General features: G+C 36.6%; 2 protein-coding genes across 2 annotated transcripts; both read right to left on the bottom strand.

Moving 5' to 3' along the window:
* Positions 1-11,168: 11,168 nt before the first annotated feature.
* LOC5572629 (carboxypeptidase B) lies at positions 11,169-13,189 on the bottom strand. Its single transcript, XM_001654082.2, has 2 exons — positions 12,706-13,189; positions 11,169-12,598 (listed from the first exon to the last, which is right to left on the bottom strand). Exons 1-2 carry the CDS (start codon positions 12,840-12,842, stop codon positions 11,425-11,427), a joined length of 1,311 nt encoding a protein of 436 aa, XP_001654132.2. The 5' UTR covers positions 12,843-13,189; the 3' UTR covers positions 11,169-11,424.
* Positions 13,190-21,300: 8,111 nt separating this feature from the next.
* Positions 21,301-22,960, bottom strand: LOC5572635 (carboxypeptidase B). The gene is made up of 5 exons (XM_001654081.2): positions 22,836-22,960; positions 22,571-22,768; positions 22,241-22,516; positions 21,931-22,171; positions 21,301-21,864 (listed from the first exon to the last, which is right to left on the bottom strand). Exons 1-5 carry the CDS (start codon positions 22,907-22,909, stop codon positions 21,415-21,417), a joined length of 1,239 nt encoding a protein of 412 aa, XP_001654131.2. The 5' UTR covers positions 22,910-22,960; the 3' UTR covers positions 21,301-21,414.
* Positions 22,961-23,505: the final 545 nt, after the last annotated feature.

Here is a 23,505-nt window from a genome sequence, read left to right as displayed (position 1 = left end):
AATAGTTCTCACTTCTTCCAAATCAGTCTCCCAGGCATTTTCGAAAACGTTCTCTTGATTGAGAATATTTTCGAACTCCTGAGTAACTTCATTTTCAATTGGACTAGTAAGTCCTAAATTAAAATTGTGCGCACTTTCAAACTGCATAGCAAGTTTTTGAGCTTTTTCGCAATTAGTTAGTAATAATTTGTTTTCCTCTTTCAATGCCGGTATTGGCTTCTGAGGTTTTTTCAAGATTTTCGATAATTTCCAAAAGGGCTTAGAGCCAGGGTCCAATTGAGAAATTTTATTTTCAAAATTTTTGTTTCTTAATTGAGCAAAACGTTTCTTGATTTCTTTCTGCAAATCCTGCCATATAATTTTCATAGCAGGATCGCGAGTGCGTTGAAATTGCCTTCTCCTCACGTTTTTAAGACGGATTAAGAGTTTAAGATCATCGTCTATAATCACGGATTCAAATTTTACTTCACATTTTGGAATTGCAATGCTCCGGGCTTCAACAATGGAATTTGTTAAAGTTTCAAGAGCATTGTCAATATCAAGTTTAGTTTCTAAAGAAATGTTAACATCAAGATTGGAGTCAACATTCGTTTCATATATATTCCAGTCGGCTCGTAAATAATTGAAAGTGGAGCTGATAGGATTGAGAATCGCTTCTTGGGATATTTGAAATGTAACAGGGACATGATCAGAATCAAAATCAGCATGAGTAATCAGTTGGCTACAAAGATGACTAGAGTCGGTTAAGACCAAATCAATTGTAGATGGATTTCTAGAAGAGGAAAAACATGTGGGGCTATCAGGGTATTGAATTGAGAAATATCCTGAAGAGCACTCATCAAATAAAATTCTGCCGTTGGAATTACTTTGAGAATTATTCCATGACCGATGTTTGGCATTAAAGTCACCAATGACAAAAAATTTTGACTTATTGCGAGTCAATTTACGCAAGTCAGTTTGGAGCAAATTAACTTGCTGCCCAGAGCATTGAAAAGGCAAATAGGCAGCTATGAAAGTATATTTACCAAACTGTGTTTCAACAGAAACACCTAAAGTTTCAAAAACTTTAGTTTCAAATGATGAAAACAGTTGATGTTTTATACGCCTATGAATGATGATTGCAACTCCCCCACATGCCCCATCAAGTCGATCATTACGATAAACAAAAAAGTTAGGATCTCTTTTGAGTTTAGATCCAGGTTTTAAATACGTTTCGGTAATAACTGCTAAATGCACGTTATTAACCGTAAGAAAATTAAACAGCTCGTCCTCTTTACCATTCAGAGAACGAGCATTCCAATTTAAAATATTTAAATTATTATTTGGATCCATTAGAAAAACGTAATCCAATAACAATTTGATTTGTAAATTTTACACCTACTTGGACTGCTTCAGTCATAGTGGTGGCTTTGAACATTGCATCAATCATTAGATTCAATTGTTCAGTTAGAAAATTAAAATCAGAGGCAGACATGTCATGTAATTTCCCATTGGAATTTTCGGTAGACGAAGAAGCGGAGTTACCTGTGGCGGTAGGGTTTTTTCCATTTGATTTAAAACTAGTAGAATGGGTACCCATGGATCGAACAGGGGAGGAGTTCGAATTTCCTGCTACGATATCGGCAAAGGATTTACCGTGGGTAGATACATTCGAAATAGAAAGATTCGAACGGCTACCCGACGGATTAAAATTAGTTTGTGACTGAGCATGATTATGATCTTCCTGATGGGTATGATTCATGATCAAGCGATCGTTAACTGAAAAATGAGCATTGTTCGATACTCTACCAGGCAAATTCCGGAAACGACCGTTATCGTAACGGATATTATCTTTCATCTGCCTGGCACGAGCCTCAATGACCTTTTTTCGTGAAGGACAATTCCAAAAATTGGACTTATGGTTAGCCCCGCAATTACAACATATGAATTTGGTGGTATCTTCCTTCACTGGACAGACGTCTTTGGCGTGAGAAGAACCTCCGCAAATCATGCATTTAGCATCCATGCGACAATTTTTTGTACCATGACCCCACTTTTGGCACCGACGGCACTGAGTGGGGTTCTGGTAATTTCCTCCAGGTTTCTGGAAATGTTCCCATGTCACACGGACATCAAACAAAAGTTTTGCTTTTTCTAAAGCTTTAATATTATTTAGTTCTTTTTTGTTAAAGTGAACTAAATAAAATTCTTGAGAAAGCCCTTTCCGAACAATGCCAGATTGGGTTCTCTTTTTCATAATGATTACTTGGACTGGGGAAAATCCAAGTAAATCATTTATTCCATTTTTGATCTCTTCAGGTGATTTATAGTCACTTGAGAGACCTTTCAAGACAACTTTGAACAAACGTTCAGTTTTGTCGTCATAAGTAAAAAATTTGTGCTTCTTCTCTTCAAGATGTTTGAGAAGAAGCTCACGATCTTTAAGAGTTTCCGGCAAAACGCGACAGTCTCCTTTCTTTGCGATTTGGAAGGAAACCTTGATTCCCCTAATGGAGTTCAAGATCTCCTGCCTAAATCCCCCAAATTCGGAACAACTGACCACGATAGGCGGCACTCTTTGCTTCCTCACTTGAATCAAAGAGCCTGGGCTAGAGGCTGCTTCGATTTGGTGTTCGGAAAATTTGTCTAGAGCATCGAACTGATTGCTCATTTCGATACAATTATTCATTTCACCCTTGGAAGAAACTTCGCATTCCGGGGAAGCGTCCTTTCTTCCATTCTTGCCACGTGTAGTGACAGTTTTAAAACCCACTTTTTTGGAAGGAAGTAGTGAATTCAGAGATTCACCCTTCCTTTTGTTTGTTGTTGATACCATGTTTAATTAATAAACGAAAGAAGACGTGACCTTCGAAAGGTTTTTTCCCAAGACGGTGTCCAAGAAGGATTACCACCGCTAGCTTTCGCCAACGGGTCCAACGAAAAATCGAAGGCACGGGTCCAAACAAGGATCGTAAAGGGATCAATAGTAGAAAAAATAGTACTGAAAAGTACTGTTTTAGTAGCACTGAAAAGTACCGTTTTTAATTTTAGCACTGAAAAGTACTGTTTTTGTAGCACTGAAAAGTACTGTTTTATTGCTTTAGGTAGTTTTTAAGAAAACTTCCAAGAGCAGAGAGAATTCGTGTACGCACAGCACGAAGGTACGATGCGCACTGAATTTTAATCATATTTTGATCATTGTATTGTGAACATACTGTAAAGCTCAAAGATAAAATATATTTTGTAGTTTTTAGAAAAAGGAGTGGTGGCACACTTGTCCCTATGGTACACTAGCCATCCGTTATGCACCTTGATGAAAATGTGGGTGACAACTCAGAAAAAATTTGCAATATATATGCAAATTTTTTCCAAGAAATCTATACTACATTTTCGGAAGAAGACCGCGATCGCAATTATTTTGCGTTTTACCCGGAATTTTCTAGAGATATTGGTGTGAATCAAATCAATGTGCGGGAAATTTCAAACGCTCTAATGAATTTGGACGCTTCAAAAGGTCCCGGCCCTGACACGATTTCACCAATATTTATGAAAAATTTAGCAAAAGAACTTACAGCGCCATTGTTTTGGCTTTTTAATAAATCCCTTGATTCCGGAATCTTCCCAAAAATATGGAAAAGCTCCTTTTTAGTGCCTATCTTTAAATCAGGCCGAAAATCTGACATACGTAATTATCGTGGTATAGCCATTATCTCTTGTATTCCAAAACTTTTCGAGTCAATTGTCAACGAAAAACTATTTCTTCAAATCAAAAATAGAATTACTGACACACAACATGGCTTCTTTAAAGGTCGCTCGACCTCAACAAATTTACTTCAATTTGTTGACTATTCATTGAATGCAATGGACAATGGAAACCACGTAGAAGCTCTTTATACGGACTTTAGCAAGGCATTTGATCGCATAGACATACTAATTCTACTTTTTAAACTAAAAAAAAAAAATGGAATCGAGCCAAGACTGCTGAAATGGCTTGAATCGTATTTAACTGGCCGCCAACAAACAATAAAATTCAAAGGAAACAAATCAAAAACAATTCAAGTCACTTCGGGTGTCCCTCAAGGCTCTCATTTGGGACCTCTTCTTTTTATTATGTATGTAAACGACATTTCCTTTATTTTCAATAAACTCAAAGTGTTAATTTATGCCGATGACATGAAGCTCTACCTGGAAATAAGAAATGAAGAAGACATCAATGTATTCCGCAATGAAATAGAAAAATTCTACATATGGTGCAAAAAAAGCCTATTAGAACTGAATGTAAAAAAATGCAACCTAATATCATTTAGCAGAAAAAGAACAACACCACGAATTTCAATTTCATTAGGAAATCAAAATGTAGAAAAATGTGAAAGAGTAAAGGACTTAGGAGTAATCTTAGACTCTAAGCTTTCTTTCGAAGACCACTACAATACAATAATTCACAGAGCTAATAACATGCTAGGGTTCATAAAACGCTTCTGCTACAACTTTCATGACCCATACACAATTAAAACTCTATATATTGCATATGTACGATCAATCATGGAATACTGCAGCATTGTATGGTCTCCTTTCTCAATCACACACGAAGAAAGATTAGAATCTGTGCAAAAACAATTTCTACTATATGCTCTTCGTAAATTAGGTTGGACATCATTTCCATTTCCACCCTACAAAGCACGCTGCATGCTTATTGACATACAAACGTTGAAAGAGCGGCGTGAAATCGCAAGAGTTTCATTTGTAAATGATATCGTTTCGCAACGTATTGATTCTACAGAAATCTTATCAAAAATAAATTTCTACGCTCCTTCTAGGCAACTACGAAATCGTAACTTATTCTTGACAAATCATCATCGAACAAATTATGCAAAAAACGGGCCTCTAAATCAAATGATGGCCATTTACAATCAACATTGCGAAACTATTGACTTTACCATGTCTCGGCAAAATCTAAAAACATACTTCAAATCCATTAGAAATCGCAACGCATAAAACAAAACAAAATGAAATCAGCATTACTTACACTACACTTTCTTTTTCGATATTTTTTATAAATTTCATAATTTTAGTATTAAGAAATGAAACAAAAATATGTATATGTAAAATGTACTAGTCTACGTTGGTTGACGAAATAAATAAATAAAAGTCCGTTAAAGCATCAAGCTAAAGAATCGTAGTTTTGGTTCATTCTCGAACATCAACGTAGGATTTCCAAATGAATAATGGGCGATATTCTGTAGCAATCTTATGCACAATTCTTGTAAAATACTGGACAGAAATCTCACATAGTTCTGATCAAAATCTCCTCATTCCGAGTCATGAGCTTCACAAAATTTTATGCAGGATTTCGAATCATAGGGAGGAGGTACCGGTATTTGCCACCCCGCACAGTGGGACGAAATCGAAAAAAGTGGGACATGTGTGTTTGTGCTGAAATTATTGGTTTTAGCGTTTCGACATGTTCTACAAAGTTTCATCATTTATTGAGTACTTAATTTAGACACTGAAAAAAATTTCACTTAAAGTGATATACACTGAGAAAAAAAAATTAACTTTTTTATTTATTGTCGAAATTGAAAACTGTCTAAGGAAGTATTGTAGGCGACATCATTTCATGAAAGTTTGTCGAAGGCGGAAAAGCTCTATCTCCCACTCTGACGAAGTTAGGGGGTAAAAATTATGGGTACCCCCTTAAAACTAATATTTTCTCCATAACTTCTAAATTTGAATTTCTACATTTTTTCAATGTTTTACAATGTTTAAGGTGCTGTAAAAATACACATTTTTGCCAAAGACACTAAAGCGCTAGCTCTTCACGTTGAAGATTTACGAACGATTTTCTGATTTTTTCACATCAAATTTAAGTGTGCATATCTTGTAAAGTTGCAAGTAGTAGCAGCTAATTTTATCATCATGCTGTTCCTCAACCTGCACCCTTTTAATATATGTACGAATAATTGCGGGGTCAAGCGGGGCTCATCGCACTTTGTTTAATTGAAAATTGTATTTCCTATAATTAAATCCTTAGACAGTTTTCAATTTTGACAATAAATAAAAAAGTTAATTTTTTTTTCTCAGTGTATATAAATTCAAGTGAAATTTTTTTCAGTGTCTAAATTAAGTACTCAATAAATGCAAGGGTGGAACTGGCGGCTCTTTACTGCTACCCCAACGTGTCGCTGGTTCTAAAAAGTAAACAATCATACAAAATTACGACCAACCAATGGTTAAGGCGTAATCAATTTTCTCAAAAACATCCATTTTGGGAACTTATCAGAATTTGCTGATTAAATTGCAAACAGCGCACTGCAGTAGCACGTAGCAAATAACTGCATGCAAACAATATCTTTCAAGCGCATTGATTACCTGTAATTTTGCGAATAATTATTTTTACTTTTCCCCGTTAAGCCTTAAAACTGGTTCTGGACTTAGGTTGGCTGTTCAATTTTACTCCCAGTTGACAGCCGCCCTCCACCCTTGAATAAATGATTAAGCTTTGTAGAACATGTCGAAACGCTAAAACCAATAGTTTCAGCACAAACACACATGTCCCACTTTTTTTGATTTCGTCCCACTGTGCCCCGGATTAAGTATCGTTTCAAGACACAAATACATATCAATCGTTAAGTGTTCATTAAATCTCTTTTAAATAATATGGAGACATTTTCTGCAACCTCAATTTTTTACAGAAAATAATACAAAAAAAAAAATTTTCTCAAAAATTTGCACCTTTTTCGTCCTTTTTTGCACCTTTTTTCGTCATGGTGTTCATGATTCGTCATATCCCATAAGAAGTTATTGTAGGTGTCGAATTCAGGAACAAACATTCAAAAATGGCAAATACTGGAGCAGGTGATCCAGTATTGGCCACCCCAAATTTCGACAGAAAACAAAGTTTGTGATCTGTTCTTATATTGTTCCTTTCAAATAAGGATTGAAAGCATTTGTTTAACGTTTTGACTGTATTAAGAAGTCTATTGACATATTAATAAAAACATATTTTTCCTAAGGGTAACGAACATTGGTACATCTACCCTACTACATGGGATTCTGGTGAAACTCTGAGTATGATTCCTATAAAGTCATGGGCATTATCTTCACAGGCTCAAAATTTCTTGGGTAGACTCTTCAAAATATGCTGTGCATTAGAGTGGTGCAAATTTTGAAATTTCGGCTCCCCTATGCTTAAACGATTTTTATTATGGTAAATAGCATCCTTCCAAAGTTTGAAGTGATTCGGAAGAAATTTGACTGTGCACACGCCGTTTGAAGTTTATATGGAGATTACTATGGAAAACGCTCACCTTTTGTGTTCAGCCCTCTAACGCCGTCATAATATTTTATGGAAAAGTGAACAATCTCTACTCATGTGAAATTCTTGCAGCTAAAACTTTGCCGAAGATCACATTTCGATATGACGTCAGGATAAAATGCTATTCATAATCATAAAGTGATTTTGCATTTTACATGCTTAACCAACTGCTCGACAGGCAACAGTGGAGCTCCTGGCGGGTAGAATAGATCAAAGTAATCCAGGCTACTATGTTCTACAGCAAAAAAGCAGTGTTGCTCTGAAAGTAATTAAATGATCACCTCAGCATGGTTTAGACTTTGGAATCAAGAATTATAAATTATCCTTACGTCCCAGCAAAATGTGGTCTTCGGCAAAGTTGTAGCTGTGAAGATTTCACTTGGGAAGAGTGTGTTCAATTTTTCATATATTATTTTGACGAGCAGATAGAGAACTGAACACAAAAGGTTTTTTTTCCATAGTAATTTCCATATAAACTTTAAATGGCGTGTGCACAACCAATTTTCTTCCAAATCAATTCAAATTTTGGGAGAATGATTATCATTATAATTGGCATTGTTTAAGCATAGGGGAGCAGAAACTTCAAAATTTGCATCAGTCTACTGTGCATGATTATTGCATGATTTTGAAAGACGCTCAATATCCAGCAGGATGCTTAACAACGTTTATTTGTTTTTCGAATTCTCTTAGAGATATTTGCTTCATTTAGTTAGTTAGTGTTAGATTTCATGCGAATCTTTGTGCATTTAAAAAACAATGGCCCGCCACACAAAAGTATTTCTGTGATTTGAGTTGCGTTTTAGAAAGTTTAGGCAGGCCTGGTGTAAACACAATGAGTATTTAAAGCTTGGATGATGGGGAGGAGGTTGAGTTTCTCTTACTTACAGTTAATGAAAGAGCATAATTGAGAATAATAGAATGCATATAACGAAACAGTGTGATTGCTAAACGAGGAAAGGAGTTGCTGGTCATCGAAAACATTACAATTTTTAAACGGATGGTGGACTTAAAGGGCATCTTGATAACCTTTTAAATTTTCGATATTTTTGCACCATTCTAACAAGATCTCAAAAAACTTTGTATTTGTATCGATTTTGATCATTGGTCACCCGATTTTCTAGATATTCCGATGTTCTTTGGGATATCCCCAAATAATTTTATTACTGCCATTTTGTTTTAGAAAATTTATCAAATTAGTATGGGAAACTTCTTCAAGAGATCTGAAAAATACAAACCGAGTTTTTTAAACTTTTATGGTCTTTATACGGTAAAAGTGGCATGACAAACATTACCCAAACAACCAACAGAACGGATTTCACTTTATAAGTGAGCTCAGAAATCCAAATTAAGTTTGAATTTAATTTAATTTAATTGAATTTAATTTAATTTGAATTTGGTTTTAAAATCTTGATCGATTCAATGCTGAGGAAATTATCAATGCTTTTTCAGTGTTTTTTTTTAATGTCTTTACTTTGAGTAAAAATTTAGCTTAGCTTAGCTTAGCTTAGACTGACTACACATATCAATGGTTGCTATTCCGTGATTGACCGAAGTCAGTGAAAATGCACAAAGAATCAACTAGAAGTTCGGCTGGGATTGGCCATAATCTTCTTCAGTGTGCATAATTTAGTGCCTCTATTTATACAGGGTCAATAACGGCGCCGGCCACGTCCTTGCAGTCAGGTGGGATTGGGGGAAGGAATGTTAGTGTGTAACCTTTGCTTTTTGGAGACCGTGTTTGCCTCTGCATCTCCACAAAGGTTACTGGGAGGGATGTTTGTTAATGGGGAGGATCGTTGGGTCATAGGATTCACTTTGATAAGCGATTAGACCATGATAAACAATGATTTGTGAGATATATACATGCTTATACGTAAATGTAATATTTTCATTTGATATGAACAATTTCTATGTAGAGGAAAATTAAGCCGACACTTGAGGTGACGAACCATTCAAAGTTTGTTGAACAAATACCTAAATGTAACATTCCTACAGCTGTCAGGACGAAAGCATGTGTTATTATATTTTACTCATTTGAAATGAAACAAAAAACTCGATTGGTTGGGACATCATAGAACACTCTTATTCTTATGCCGACACTTACAGTGGCGAACCATCCAAAGTTTGATGAATAAAGTGAACCATTCGCAAGTCTACACTTGTAGTGTCGAACCATTCAAAGTTTTTTTAATTACAAAAATAAAGGTATATAAGAGGTGTTCTGAAAAAAAAAATGTTAAACATAAATAAATCATGAATCAGAGTTTGTGTCGACACTCACAGTGACGAACCATCCATAGTTTGTTGAAAAATCATATTTACATCCCACCATTGTAACGATTGAATGTGCAGTCATACATATTTTATAGATTAGAAATAGTAGCATGAAACGAGCTCACCAATTGATCCGTTATCCTTGACTGAGCAGCCACAATCCACTTTCGGCTTCACTCGTTTGCTCGGCTATAAAAAAGCACTCAGGAAAAAAAAATAAGCGCGCGACCCAAAAAGAATAAAAAAAAAAAACAAAAAAAAAACTGTTCGGGCTTTCTTGACACACTGCCCAGGAGCAAGCGTCAAGGTCGAAGGATCAAACAGAACTAACCGATCGCGGCACTTTTTCAGTTACTCCAACCGAACTCACCGATCACGCCACTTTTTCACTTACTAGACCAACGCGCGACATGTTTGATCCTGCCCTCGTTGCTCGCCCCGGCAAAAGCAAGTGTCAAGGTCGAAAGATCAAACAGAACTCTCTTTACTTTGAGTAAAAATTTAGTAAACAAAATACAAAAAAAATGTTTTTGAATTGATACTTTCGAAATCAAAATAACTTATTGCCTTTCGAATGCGTAATAGAGAGTTTTGATTAGACGTGTAATCACTGAGATATGGACCCGAACTTTTGTACCTTATTAATCAATACTCAATACTTGGTGACCAATTATTGAAATTTAAAGAAGTTATCGCTATTCAAATTATTTTTGATAGTGAAAGCTGGTGTTGCCGGTAAGAAGATAATACAGGCGATGTTCTTTCGTGTATGTTGTTTAATAATACTTTACCAGGTGTCATTGAGAGTTCCGGGTATGATAGTCAGGTAAAAAATCAACGGTTGCAGACAATTTGATAATTGATTTGCTGTTCGTTTTACATTAAATTTGGAGGAATTATTAGAGAAGATATAAGAAACTAATTGGTGTTTAAACCTAACTTCAGTTTGCAAAAAGAAAATATTTAGAATCACTATTAAGGTGAGTAAATACCGTAAGAGAGTAGTATGTGGTGTTTTCATTCTGTTGCATGCCTATGTGGAGCGAGCAACGGAATCAATATCAATCGTGTTCGGTTTGAGTTATCCATGAATCGCATCACAAACCAAAGGTTACTCCTATAGGATAAGCAACATATTAGAGTTGAGCGGTATTTGCTCGCCTTACTAGCATAGTACCTGCCAAATCCTTACAGTCACTTGGGATAGGAAAGGAATGTTAGTATGCAATAATTGTTGCTTCTAGAGACCGATAATACATTTGCATCTCCAGATTCTTCACTGGAAGGGTGTTGATTAGTGAGGGAGAAAAATTACTATTCGTTTTGATTATATCCTTGCTGGTGGCTTATAACAATCAGTATTGGAAGACTCACACTCAAACCACAATCACTGAGTTTTTTTCCGTGAGCCACATTGTGTTTAGTCTACCAAACTAAGATAAAACATCTTAGAATTCAGCTTAAAGTAGTACCCAAGCTCCAAAGACACAAATTTCTCGAAGGAATCAACACATGGTACTGCAAATTTTGTGCACTAGTAGGAAGCTTTGAATAAGAAGATAGGATTTGTTGACTTACTATTCATTTTCTTTGTAAACGTGAAAGGGGCACAAGTCGGCCATTGCGATGGTCATCTTGTGTTTGTGGGATACCTTAATAGTTTTGCGAATTATTTTTCCTTTCACACGATTTTTTTATTTATTGTGCTGCTTGAAGTTTTCATCTAATCTATGCAATATTTTCTAGGTCGTTGTTAATGTTTGCCCTTAGCTTCCTAAAACGAACGCTTACCAAGCATTAACATTCACTCGTCCACTTAAGATAATACTAGCAATCGAAATCTATAAAACTGCCAACTACACCTGGATTTCCATCATCTTGAGTGCCATGGCGCGTATTCCAGTGAATGCTTCTTGAATGAATATACTAATCTTTGACTCAACCGGGTGAAACCCCCTCTCATCTCCTGGAAGTTCCATTGTGATGGCAATTGGGATTTTTGCGACCGCTATTGCATAATCATCACTGGCACCTGCCGCTTCATACAGGACTTTTGCTGCTCCACCTACTCGATAGTCTACTCTGTGCGATCGTTTCATGGCAGACGCACCGGCGCGAGCTACCACATCCATATTTCTCCATTTTCGGGGAAGATCTTTCTTATAACCCCACGGATAGAGCAACATTCGGCCGTAGGAGTGCAGCGAAAGATAAAACTTGATAGTGTCATTCTTGGCTAGTAGTAGGTCACGTACAGTTTGAGTTTCAGGTTCAGAAAAAGGCCTTGGACCAGCAAAGGTATTGACGCACTCGTATTTCGAAGCACCCTTTTCTCCCCAGTGAAAATTGAAGTTCCGATTGCCATCTGTTCCTATACAGCGCCCGTATGGCTGCCTCGTTTTGCGCCAAAATTTGTTTGACTTGAATGAGTATTCGTAGCCGTCTGGATTCACAAGCGGCAAAATAATCCACGTGAGATTGCTTAACAAGTCACGATTCTCATTTGCGTGCTGCACTAGTCGATTAATTACGTAAAGGGCAGTAGCTGGTGCTATCCATTCTCTAGCATGAATACCAGCGTCAATGAGTATTGTTTTGGATTGTTGACTTTGTCCGATGGTGACTGTTTTGAGCGTCCTTCCTTCGTATGATTTACCGACGTTTGTTACGGTAACCATATCTGCGTATTTCCGACCTAGGTAATCGATGTACCTGTTGATGTCACTGTAGCTCAGATATCTCCTGGTAAAATCTAACGATTCTTTTGATCTATACTGGGCCTTACGTTCTGTTCTACCGCCTTCTGCACAACCTCCGATGTTTGGATTTTTCACATAAAACTCCATCCTTTGACTAAATAGATCTTTCCGAAAATCATTTTCGTCATCAGCAGAGACCAGCACATGTGCTTCCTCATTGATCACAGCCGTGAGTAACCAGAAATCCAACGATTCATTGTATGCACTAAGGAATCTCAAATATTGCATTTGACCTTCGGATTTTGGCACAACGCCATAAAGTTTCATTGCCCTACGGAATAAATGGGACAGCTTATCACATGACGGGACGGTAGTAAATCATACACAGCACTGAAAACGGCATCACCGGATTCGACAAATTGAAAACTATTATCTTACCTATTGCATGTTGCACTGATGGAGTTTGCCATATCGGCACTGATAGCGGCGTGAAACAGCAGAAATGCAAACTGAAACATTTTCCCGCGACCGTTGTCATTCGAACTATGAGCTAGAACTAACTCATGAGCTATCATATATGAGCTTTCAAAACTGTCAATTGCTATGAAAGCATGTATCCAATCCAGTGTTAGGTGCCGATCGTGGAGTTTATGCAGATCGTACGTCTCGCTACTTTTCAACGGTCAGTGTCGGCTGGCGATAGATTGCGGTATGACTAGATTTATTAGCAAAAAGCTCTCGATATAGGCAACGAATGATCGTGCTGTCGTAGAATAGCTAATAAGCGTGGTGAGCGACCACAATGGATATCGCAATTCATTTGCTGTGTGATAGATATTATGTGTGTAGATTTGGCAAACGGTTATTTAAAAAATCATTTATTTCTACTTGGTTTATAATAAGCGAGAAATTGTCATCATCACAACGCTGAAGATAGTGTTGTCTTATAACACAGAAAAACTAGATATACGAAATGAATGTAATGTTTGGAATGATACTAATAAAAAATAAAATTAAAAAAAAATAAAAAAACGCTGAGGATACATTCTAAGAACAGTCAAACGGATATTAGCGAATAGAGCTCCATGGATTGTTGATTTGTCAATTTGACATGCCGAATCAGATATAAATTTGTCAGTGGCAATTTAGTCACGTACAGGCCTATATGCCTGGTTTAAGGCTTTCTCTGCTAGATAAAAATACACGGTGCTCCCCTGGCCGTTACCATCAGAAAAAAAATCTCCATCAAATCTGTGCTCACCAGTCGTTTCCTATAGCTAAGCTGCCTGTCTTGGAAAACTTTAAAAAAAGTCGTAAAACCCGTTTTGAAGTTACGTCCTTTTGAATGTGTATAAGTAAGTCCACAAATTCAAAGGAAATCTGAGATATTGAGACGGGGTTTCATTGGCCGTGATTAGCAGAAGAAACATAGCCTCAAAATTTGATTCAATGTTTGTTTGGTTATTCGGAGCCTCTTGATAGAGTTTTGAATGGGAAGATAGATGAAATTTGGAGTTACGCCCTTTTTGAGGTGTAACCATTGAAGACACTAATTTTAAATAGATTAATTGGGCATTATAATACCGTTAAGCATGTTCAAATGTTCTCAATGATAAACTGCACTTACATATCGCCATGTTTCCTTTGAATTGAAACATTCAAAAGGGCGTAACTTCAAAACGGACCCAACGATTTTTTTTTCTGATAATGACGGTCAGGGGAGCACCGTGAAATAGCTACTTCAGTCATAGAATACTGAGTTACACTCATAAATGACAATAGGCACCGAATTACTAAAATTTATGCGTTGGTTAGTATTTTCTATCTGCCTCTCTTTAAGCCTGCTGTGATTTTTTACACTGAATGTCATTTCGACTAAGTTCAAGCTTAGCGATGCTACAACCCAAGTGAATTCATAAATGGCCGGATTCCATCCTTGGTTCGTAATTTTTCATTGATTTGAACAGTGATGGCGAAACAAATAGCAGGACGGCGCACATTGGTCCAGGTTTTCAAATAGCTGGCAAAAAAAAACCATTTCCAAACTTAGTTTTTAGTTGAAAATCAAAGTCAAAAATTCATCTATTATATCAGATAGTTGAGAATACGTATGAGAAGTTAAAAATAAACATGTATTTTTCTGCATGTTCAGACATTAAAAAGCTGCTCATGTCTAAAAACTTAAATTTTTGCTTCAAAACTCAACTAACCAATTTTCAACAAAACCCGTGCAACTTTGGATATTTTTTTCTAGTCGATAACTCATTGTCATATAGTTTCAACATCTTCGGATGCAAACTTATATTCAAGTGTCGTTAACCTTATTAAATTAATACTTATTGTTGTAGGTACTTCAAATATTTAAAGAAGAGCTTCTTTATACCGTACAAAACGCTCCCCGCCACTCCCCGCAGACATATCTTGCTCAAACGCGTGTTTAAGACTAAGGAATCGATTGAAGAAAATTCTTCTTGCCTAAGTTTGCCTAAACGATAGTTGTTTGAAAAAGTTGATAGCCAAAAAAGTATGAAAAACAGTATTTTTGTTAGAATTTTGCCCTATTACAACCAAAAATTGTGACTATGCCCAAAATAGAGCTAAATCATGTTCCAAAACACTTGGCTGGAAATAGTGAAATATTGAGAATGCGCAATTTCTGCCATGATTTTTCAAAACTGGACCAATCTGCGGCCAAATGTTGAAGGCATTATTTTGGCAATAGTCACAATTGTTTGGTCTCATAGAGCAAAATTCTAAAATTTATGCTCTTTCTCATAAATGTTTTGGCTCTTTTCAAACAACTATCGTTTAGGCAAACTTAAGCAAGGAAATCCTTCTTCAATCGATTTCTTAGTCATAGACGCGTATTTGAGCAAGTCGAAAATCGATGATAGGCGCAAGTTTTACGTCTAAGATAGCTGACCAGGAAGTAAGATGACGACTTCAATCAACTCCTTCGAGTCCATTCCAGAATTACACATTCCAATTGAAATGGCCTCGGAAATCGATTTCAGATATCTACTCTTCCAACCTGATCCAAAAATACCTTTGTTACAATTGTTTCCAACGATTCTCATGCCGGTTCATTGGCCATCTAGATGTCTGAACCGCCATAATACCGCTAGTTGAGCTCAATAAGACTATACAACAGCTCTTATGTATGTTTTATAGTACACTACAAGGGTAGATGTATGCTAACGATGCAATACTTAGAAGTTAAGAAACGGGTTTAAGGTATAGTCTTAACAACCTCCTGTAGTGGGGCCTCTTCGGATTAAATGGAGGCCATATTCAAAAGTTAGTCTCGAAAACTTGTTTTTGAAAATAAAACATCAAATTTGTATCAGATAACTCATAAATACGACATGAAACGGAAAAAATATGTTTGGCCGCCGGTCTGTATGGAAACCGCCAATAGTGTATTGGCGCTTTTTTTGACTTACACTATATGAACCATGCAAAATTTTGTAACATATTATGGTCGGCGTTAAGTCAGAGGGGACCAAGTCAAAAACTTGCGAAAATTGGATTATTCTCTTATTAGATGCTAAATCACATTACTTCCGTTTCACTTTGATCAGATTTGATGAATGTTGTAAAATGTAAGAGATATGTTATAAATTTACTTTGGATGATCAATAAAAATCGATAAAAGTATGCAGTCAGAGTGGACCATGTGCTTATAACCATAACAGCGAAATTATCAACGAAAAACATTGCAAAACATTCGTCAGATTTTTCGACATCGAATGATTCTTCTACTCATCCATCAATAGAAATTTATAAATATTACTTAATTCGATGCATTTGGTTTTGATTTTTGACCACTTTCCATATTTGGATGGGTGGTCAGAAATTGCTATAATTTCTGTGCAGTCAGAGCGGACCAAGTGTTGAAAAGCAATAAACTGATTGATTGTTGCATTTTTTGGGTCAAATTCAGAGTCCGATAGAAGTTTATGGTAGATCTATGGTGTATGTAGTACTGCATTTGGTCCCTCGGTAATGCAAAGGGTACCCACGTTTGACAGATCGCAGTACCTTTTTCACGGCATTCTAGATTAGCTTGTGAGCCATAAAATTTTGGGCAACTGCAAGGGACATGGAGGTCTTTAATTTGTCTTTGGTCAGACTTTGGTTACTCACTGAACGATGGTCTTTAGTTCAGTCAGAGTGGATCAAGTACACATAGTCCTTAAAAAAATCGTTCTATCAGAGGTTTGGATTATGATTTTTCATGATTATCACTTCACGTTATTTTGTTTGAAAGTAACACAAAGATGTGTAGAAATATTGAACCAAAAAGCAAACGGGTTCAAAAATTACAGAGCATTAGACTTTAAGCCCATTTTTCTCAATATATGAAAAATGTCACTTGGTCCACTCTGACTTAACGCCGACCATATGATATCTCTAAAACCTGATGTTTTGGAAGGTTGGTGTCTTCCAAAGAATTGTTCAGTAGCTCAAAGGGTGACATGCGGTGGTCATTCTGTTACGGAATTACGCCACCAGGCGGCGCTGGTGAGCATCTAAATTTTTGTTTTGTGAATAGCTCAGTAGCCTGACCACTTATTGTTAGAAAGTGGTTAGAACACATGCCTCTCACGCCGAGGACCTGGGATCGAGTCCCATCCCCGAGATAGTCACTAAAAATTGCAGTGACGACTTCTTTCGGAAAGGAAGTAAAGCCGAGAAAGTAAGTCCCGAGATAAACTAGCCCAGGGCTAAAAATTTCGTTAATAAAGATAGAAAAAAAAATTGTTAGAAAGATGGCGTCTCGGCAAAGTTGTTCAGTACCGCAATGGCTAATATTATTTCTACTTGGGCCTTAAATGTAAAACGTAGTTTTATCTATGGAGGAGGCTCCTAGCAATAAAAAAATCTTCTGTATGCTTGTTCATTGGAACATTTTTGACATTTCTAAAGGGAACTTTATTATTATCATTTATTTTTATGGTTATTCGCTATGTTTGTTTGTTTTATTAGACATTTAAATATAATATTCGCCGATATGTTCAATATGTGTTTGTCTAATGAAAAATGTATCATAATTTACAATAAACAAAATAGTTTGATTTTTTTAAAGTCTGTAGGTTTCTCAATCGGATTATTCCCCAGATCCAAGAGTAGATTAAAAGATAAAACGGGCATTTAAATGATATGTTCAAATAATAATCTTTAAACTATTACAACTAAAAAGCTCCACATGGCCCATCTTTTCATACTTCGCGACAATGAAGCTTATATACTTGACTAGTCGTGGAATTTTCGCTGCTGTCGTCTGCCACATCATGCGTTATTAAGGATTTTGTGAAACAATGTTTTGGATTGTTTTCGCTAGAAGAATCATGCAACCTGGAAATTTTGCGTGTAACTGTTATAAATTTACTTTGTTACTGTTAAGTTGATTGACTTGATGACAAAATATTTTCAACTTTTTTTTTCAATAGGTAAGTATTGATTGTTTTCTATGAAATCACTCACTTTTATACAGAGAACCAATCTTAATTTTCCCCGATGGACTTTTCCGAAGCATATTCTAGAAATTAATGTAATCGTCATGGCATTGCAAATTAACATGCATTTTAATGATTAAATAATGAATGTTCCAAGCAACAATTTATAACCAACGCCCATAAAAACATGACCAAAGTACCATCAGAGTATCCATCAAAATTTACTGTAGAGTAAACAGAACGTGCTTGCTCTATACTATGGTAGGATATGAAGTGTATAATCACTTAAACTGTTTGATAAAAAAAAAATACTGACTTACTGGGTTTTAGACAACCGAAATAATCAGAAAAATAAGAAAAAAAATATAAGCTCACATGGCCGTAGCGACCAAGCTGAGTGTCGTGAGTTCAAATCCCACCGTTTGAGAATCTTTTCGGCTTGAATTTTTTTTTCGAGTGGCTTCATAATAAGGTGAGGCAAAAATTCGAGTGAAATAAAAATATTATTATAAAAACTAGGGTAACGTATATAACTTGGACATTAGAGTGATGCAAATTTTGAAATTTTAGCTCCCCTATGCTTGAACGATTTCAATTATGGTAAATAGCATCCTCCCAAAGTTTGAAGTGATTCGGAAGAAATTTGACTGTGCACACGCCATTTGAAGTTTATATGGAGATTACTATGGAAAACGCCAATATTTTGTGTTCATCCCTCTATCTCTTCGTCATAATATTTCATGGAAAAGTGAACAAATTCTTCTAATGTGAAATCCTCCCAGCTACAACTTTGTCGAAGACCACTTTTTGATTGGATGTCAGGATAAATTGTTATTCATCATCATAAAGGGGGTTTGCATTTTATATGCTTAACCAACTGCTCGGCAGGCAACAGTGGTGATCCTGGCGGGAAGAATAGATCAAAGTAATCCAGGCTACTATGTTCTACAGCAAAACAGCAGTGTTGCTCTGAAAGTAGTTGAATGATCATCTCAGCGTGGTTTGAACTTTGGAATCAAGAATAACAAAATATCCAGAAATCCAATCAAAGTGTGGTCTTCGGCAAAATTGTAGCTGGGAAGTTTTCACATGAGATGAGTGTGTTCACTTTTCCATAGATTATTATGACGAGCAGTTAGAGGACTGAACACAAAAGGTTTGCCTTTTCCATAGTAATTTCCATATTAATTTCAAATAGCGTGTGCACAACCAAATTTCTTCCGAATCACTTCAAATTTTGGGAGGATAATTTTCATCATAATTGACATCGTTTAACCATAGGGGAGCAAAAACTTCAAGACTTGCATCAGTCTATTGGACATGCATATAATTTGGACAGGCTAGTCGTTCATTTCGAATGAGATAGCGAGGAATATATGTACAGATAATCATGTATTTCATAATTTAGGCACTATTTTGAAAGCAAATGCAGTACTTTATAAGCTTTTTCTTATCAAAAACTTAAAGTAAGACATTAAACATTAGACATTAAATATTATTAAGATCCTTATTATGCAATAAATCGACAGCCGTTTTCAGACTTATCCTTAGCCTGACCAAAATACATAATATGCCAAAAAAAAAAAACTAAAACAAATAAATACCACACAGCGGATTTTGTCAACATATTCACATATTGTTAGTTATAACAGTTTTCAAATTGATTATCTGAAACGAGCTTTTGCACCACCGGTGGGCCAAAAATTCAAACCAAGAGTGGGGCAAGATTTTGCAAACTGAAAACCAACACCAATATGCCTGTGCCAATAATATTTTCAGTAGTGTCGGCATTAAAACAAACTATCAATTTTAATCAAAAATTTGAACCAACGGGGTTAATTGTATTTCCAAAAATTTCAGTTTTTCACAAAATTATGGTAAAATGTGAAAATTTTGGTGGCTTTTTTGCTCGATTAGGCATCAATTTAAAAGGTAATATGTAGATTCTCGGTAATTCACAAGTTTTTTTGTGACAGTGCACCCCCGTTAATTTGAACGGTACCTCATGCCAACCATCGGGGTTAATTTTTAATTTGAACATCTAGTAACACTAGAACCGTATTTCTGATTACCTCTTTCTCTGTTTTTTTATTATTCTGCGCTCCGTTTCACAGCGTTCCATTTCACTTTACTCTGTTCCATGAGCTAAATGACGTTTGAACCATTTTTAATCTGAACGATGTGCAAATTAGCGGGGTACAAATTAAAAAGTGATCAGATTAAATGTGGTCAAACCAACCTCCGGTATATGGCTCGAATTATTCCCCCACTTCGGGCCAAAAATAGTTTTCACACATTTGTGCTTAAACTTATACATCTCGAAACATCGGCCTAGCCACATATAAAAATCGATTAGGATTCTATTTTTGTTTTGTTCCATGCAATGGAAGTTTGACCGAAAATTACCATTTTTATGTCTGAAACCGACAAATAGCAATAACTTTTTCAAATCCTAATCAATTTCTATAAAATTTGGAGAAAAAGTCTCTTACTTAAATATCATGTGAACCATATTGTCATTTTTTACATTTGTTTTGAATTCAGCTAGTAATCAATACAACTTTTTACGCGCTTGAGCTTTTGCCCCACCTTACTCTAACGTTAAATAATAATAATTGGTAAGGTACAGAAATGCGACGATTTCTTCAGTGGATACGAGTAACTGACACTGAAGAAGACTGCAAGTGGTAGTCGAAATACGCGTATCTGTCAAAGATAAGCATTTGGAGGCGGATTTAAAAGGTACAAAGTACTCCATCTACTTTTAAGTTTCTCATTGTGATTTTGCTCAGAGGATTCGAATACAACAATAAGAGACCAATCTGATAATTGCTTCTACCATTCTTCTTCTTCTTGGCATTTACGTCCCCACTGGGACAGAGCCGGCTACTCAGCGTAGTGTTCCAAGAGGTGGCAGGTACGATTGTACCCTATGCCCAGGGGAGTCAAGGAAATTTCCATTACGAAAATATCCTGGACCGACCGGGAATCGAACCCAGACACCTTCAGCATGGCTTTGCTTTGTAGCCGTGGACGCTAACCACTCGGCTAAGGAAGGCTTCTACCATAATTGTCCTAAATAATGAAAGCAGTAGTGGTCAAAAGGCTCTACAGACGAGGAAAAAATCTGATATTTAGAACAGCTTTGCAATACTTCAGTTTGATATTATAAAAGATATACATAATGTTATATCAAATTGAGGTTTGGACAATATTTGGGCTACTGTACATTACCTCATTATGGTTTAATACCAAAATGTGATATGCTAAGTAAGGGGTCATGCACAAATTACGTCACGCTCCAAGGGGGGGAGGGGGTCAAGCCAAGCGTGACAAGCCTTACAAAATTTTTAAAGGGCTCATACAAAAAACGTGACAAGGGGGGGGGAGGGGGTCGAAAAAGTCTAAATTTAGCGTGACATAATTTGTGTACCATCCCTAAGATGCGAGTTAACTAATTATAATTATTCATATCTCCTCGGGACGCTTTGGTGAACTCTGATGTGATAACAATCTGGAATGCGCCATGGTATGTTGATACTTATAATTACCCTGCCATTGAAAATACAATGCCTATGAAGTGAGCTAGAGCGTGGAACCCACTATCGATTAAGATCCGTTTATTAATACATTTATCACAAATTTGAATATCCAACATAAAAAACGGTGCAAAAAATTCCATAGCAACCTAAATATCATTAGACATGGATCGGAAGATTTGGAAAGTCGCATGTGCCACGTTTTGAATCTGACTCGCAGGCAAATCGAATCCTTGCGAGCCTCCTCCGGTCAGTTCCAGCGTGAAGCCATACGTGAATCCTCCGAGTCCCAAAGCGTAATCGTCACTTGCTCCAAAGGCAGTATAGAGGATTTCTGCACTGTTTCCTACTACGTAACTGGGACCACCAGCGGCCAAGACGGCAGCCTTAGCCTTTTCACCCATAGCAATATGTTCGGCAGCATTGGAAACCGGGATGAAAGGCCAAGCATATCCGAATGGATATAAAATCATGTTTCCGTAGGTGTGTACTGCCAGGTAGAGGGACAGATTATTCCTGTAACGGTTCATGAGGGAAACCAAGGCTTGAGTTTCGGGTTCAGATGCTGGTTCTGTGCCAGGATAAGTGTCAGAACAAAGCTAAAATGGAAAAGTATTGATACAGTTAACTGAACACATTGATTGATAATTATTTTTATCTCTTACATTGCTACCAGAAGACCACATGTATGCAAAGTTACGATTCAGATCAATGCCCGTGCAAAGGATGGAGGATGGAAAACGATTCTTACGCCACATGCGGTTTGAGGTGTGCGAAAACTCGTAACCATCAGGATTTGCCACCGGAACGATGACCCAATCACTTCCCATCATATCCTGGTATTCAGAGTTGTGTTCTACCAGCTCGTGGATCAAGTAAACGACAGACATGATTCCAGCCCATTCACTATCAAATGATACAATTAGAAAGATAAATAGGATAGCTTTAAAAGTTATATATAAAACGAGTTATTACCGAGCATGTACTCCACCATCGATGAAAATAACCGGCTTTGAGCCACTCACTTGGCCATTTGAACTGGTGATGGTGATGGACTTGATTTCCCGATTTTCGCGAGAATATCCAATAACTTCAACAGACACCAAATTTGGATAGGAAGCCGCCAACCCATCCATATAATCGTAGATCTCCTGAGTACGCCAGAAATGTACGAAATCAACGGTGCTTCGACCTAAAGCTGCTTTAGATTTCTTATATTCCTGATCGTATCTTCGTTCAGCTTCGATAGTACTAAAATTCAGTAAAATTATGTTCAAGTAATCAACTCAGAGCACGAAAACTTACGCTTCAACATCCTGGATGATGACTTCGTGAGCAATTTTGTTTGCTACCAAAAATTTCTCAAAAGTCTGCTGCAATTCCGGATGGATCATGACTCGATGGCCAGCCCGGTCCCAGAAGTCAACGCCTTCAACATCCTCCCAACGTTTCAGTTGAGCCTGTTGCTCTCTGGTGATGAACTCTAATTTATACACTTTGTAACTGAAAAAGTACACACATTTTAATGAATTACACTTAAATCACATCTGAAATTTTGTTTCGAATTTACTCTCTATAAGTCACCTGCTCTGCGGCGACTAGCACAGCCACTGCGAGCAATACGAGGATCCCTGCGAACTTCATTCTGACGCGACACGCACTTCCAATCTGTTTCGCCAATGGCAACTGTAGTCTATACCGTTTGCTATTTTATAGCTGCTCTAATCTCAGTCTGTAGATAAAATTTTGATACGGCAGTTCTAAAAATGATTGATTGGTTCACTTAATAGTGTCGGCAGTAGCAAAAAAAAATAAAACATGTCAATTGATTTCCGGACGTTTGACATATAATAAGCTATGTGTTTATATTTAACAGATTTGCGCCAAGGAGTGTAGAATAATATAGAAGTCATTGACTTCAACGTATTGGAAATGAATATTCAGCATACATTTTTTGAGAATGAGTGTTACTTAGAAAATTGAACAAGATTGATATAAATTAAGGTATGCTTGGGTTGAAAAATAAAACAATAAGCTGTAGTATGTGAGAAAATCTTTTTATATATTATAGAGTAATGGGTCAAAAGTTTACAGTTTATTTTTTTTATTTGCCGATTGTCACGATATTTGTTTTCCATTTTCACGTATTGTTGGTTGGATCATAAATCATTTCGATATAAATGAGAAATGTTGTCCTAGGTTCTCCCTAAATATCTATTCTAATACTGGTTTAGGCTTGT

The sequence above is a fragment of the Aedes aegypti genome, chromosome 2 (genome assembly GCF_002204515.2).
Source record: "Aedes aegypti strain LVP_AGWG chromosome 2, AaegL5.0 Primary Assembly, whole genome shotgun sequence".
Taxonomy (NCBI): Eukaryota; Metazoa; Arthropoda; class Insecta; order Diptera; family Culicidae; genus Aedes; species Aedes aegypti.
The sequence above is the reverse complement of the archived record's forward strand: the minus strand, read 5'-3'. Positions and strand labels throughout refer to the sequence as shown.

What these genes read in the sequence shown, in the direction of transcription:
- LOC5572629 (XM_001654082.2), bottom strand. Translation starts at nt 12,842, where the DNA reads ATGATAGCTCATGAGTTAGTTCTAGCTCATAGTTCGAATGACAACGGT. An exon ending in ATCAGTGCAACATGCAATAG is followed by an intron (nt 12,599 to 12,705) that starts GTAAGATAATAG and finishes TTTATTCCGTAG; the next exon opens with GGCAATGAAACTTTATGGCG.
- LOC5572635 (XM_001654081.2), bottom strand. Translation starts at nt 22,909, where the DNA reads ATGAAGTTCGCAGGGATCCTCGTATTGCTCGCAGTGGCTGTGCTAGTC. An exon ending in ATCATCCAGGATGTTGAAGC is followed by an intron (nt 22,517 to 22,570) that starts GTAAGTTTTCGT and finishes ACTGAATTTTAG; the next exon opens with TACTATCGAAGCTGAACGAA. An exon ending in TGTGGTCTTCTGGTAGCAAT is followed by an intron (nt 21,865 to 21,930) that starts GTAAGAGATAAA and finishes TTTCCATTTTAG; the next exon opens with CTTTGTTCTGACACTTATCC.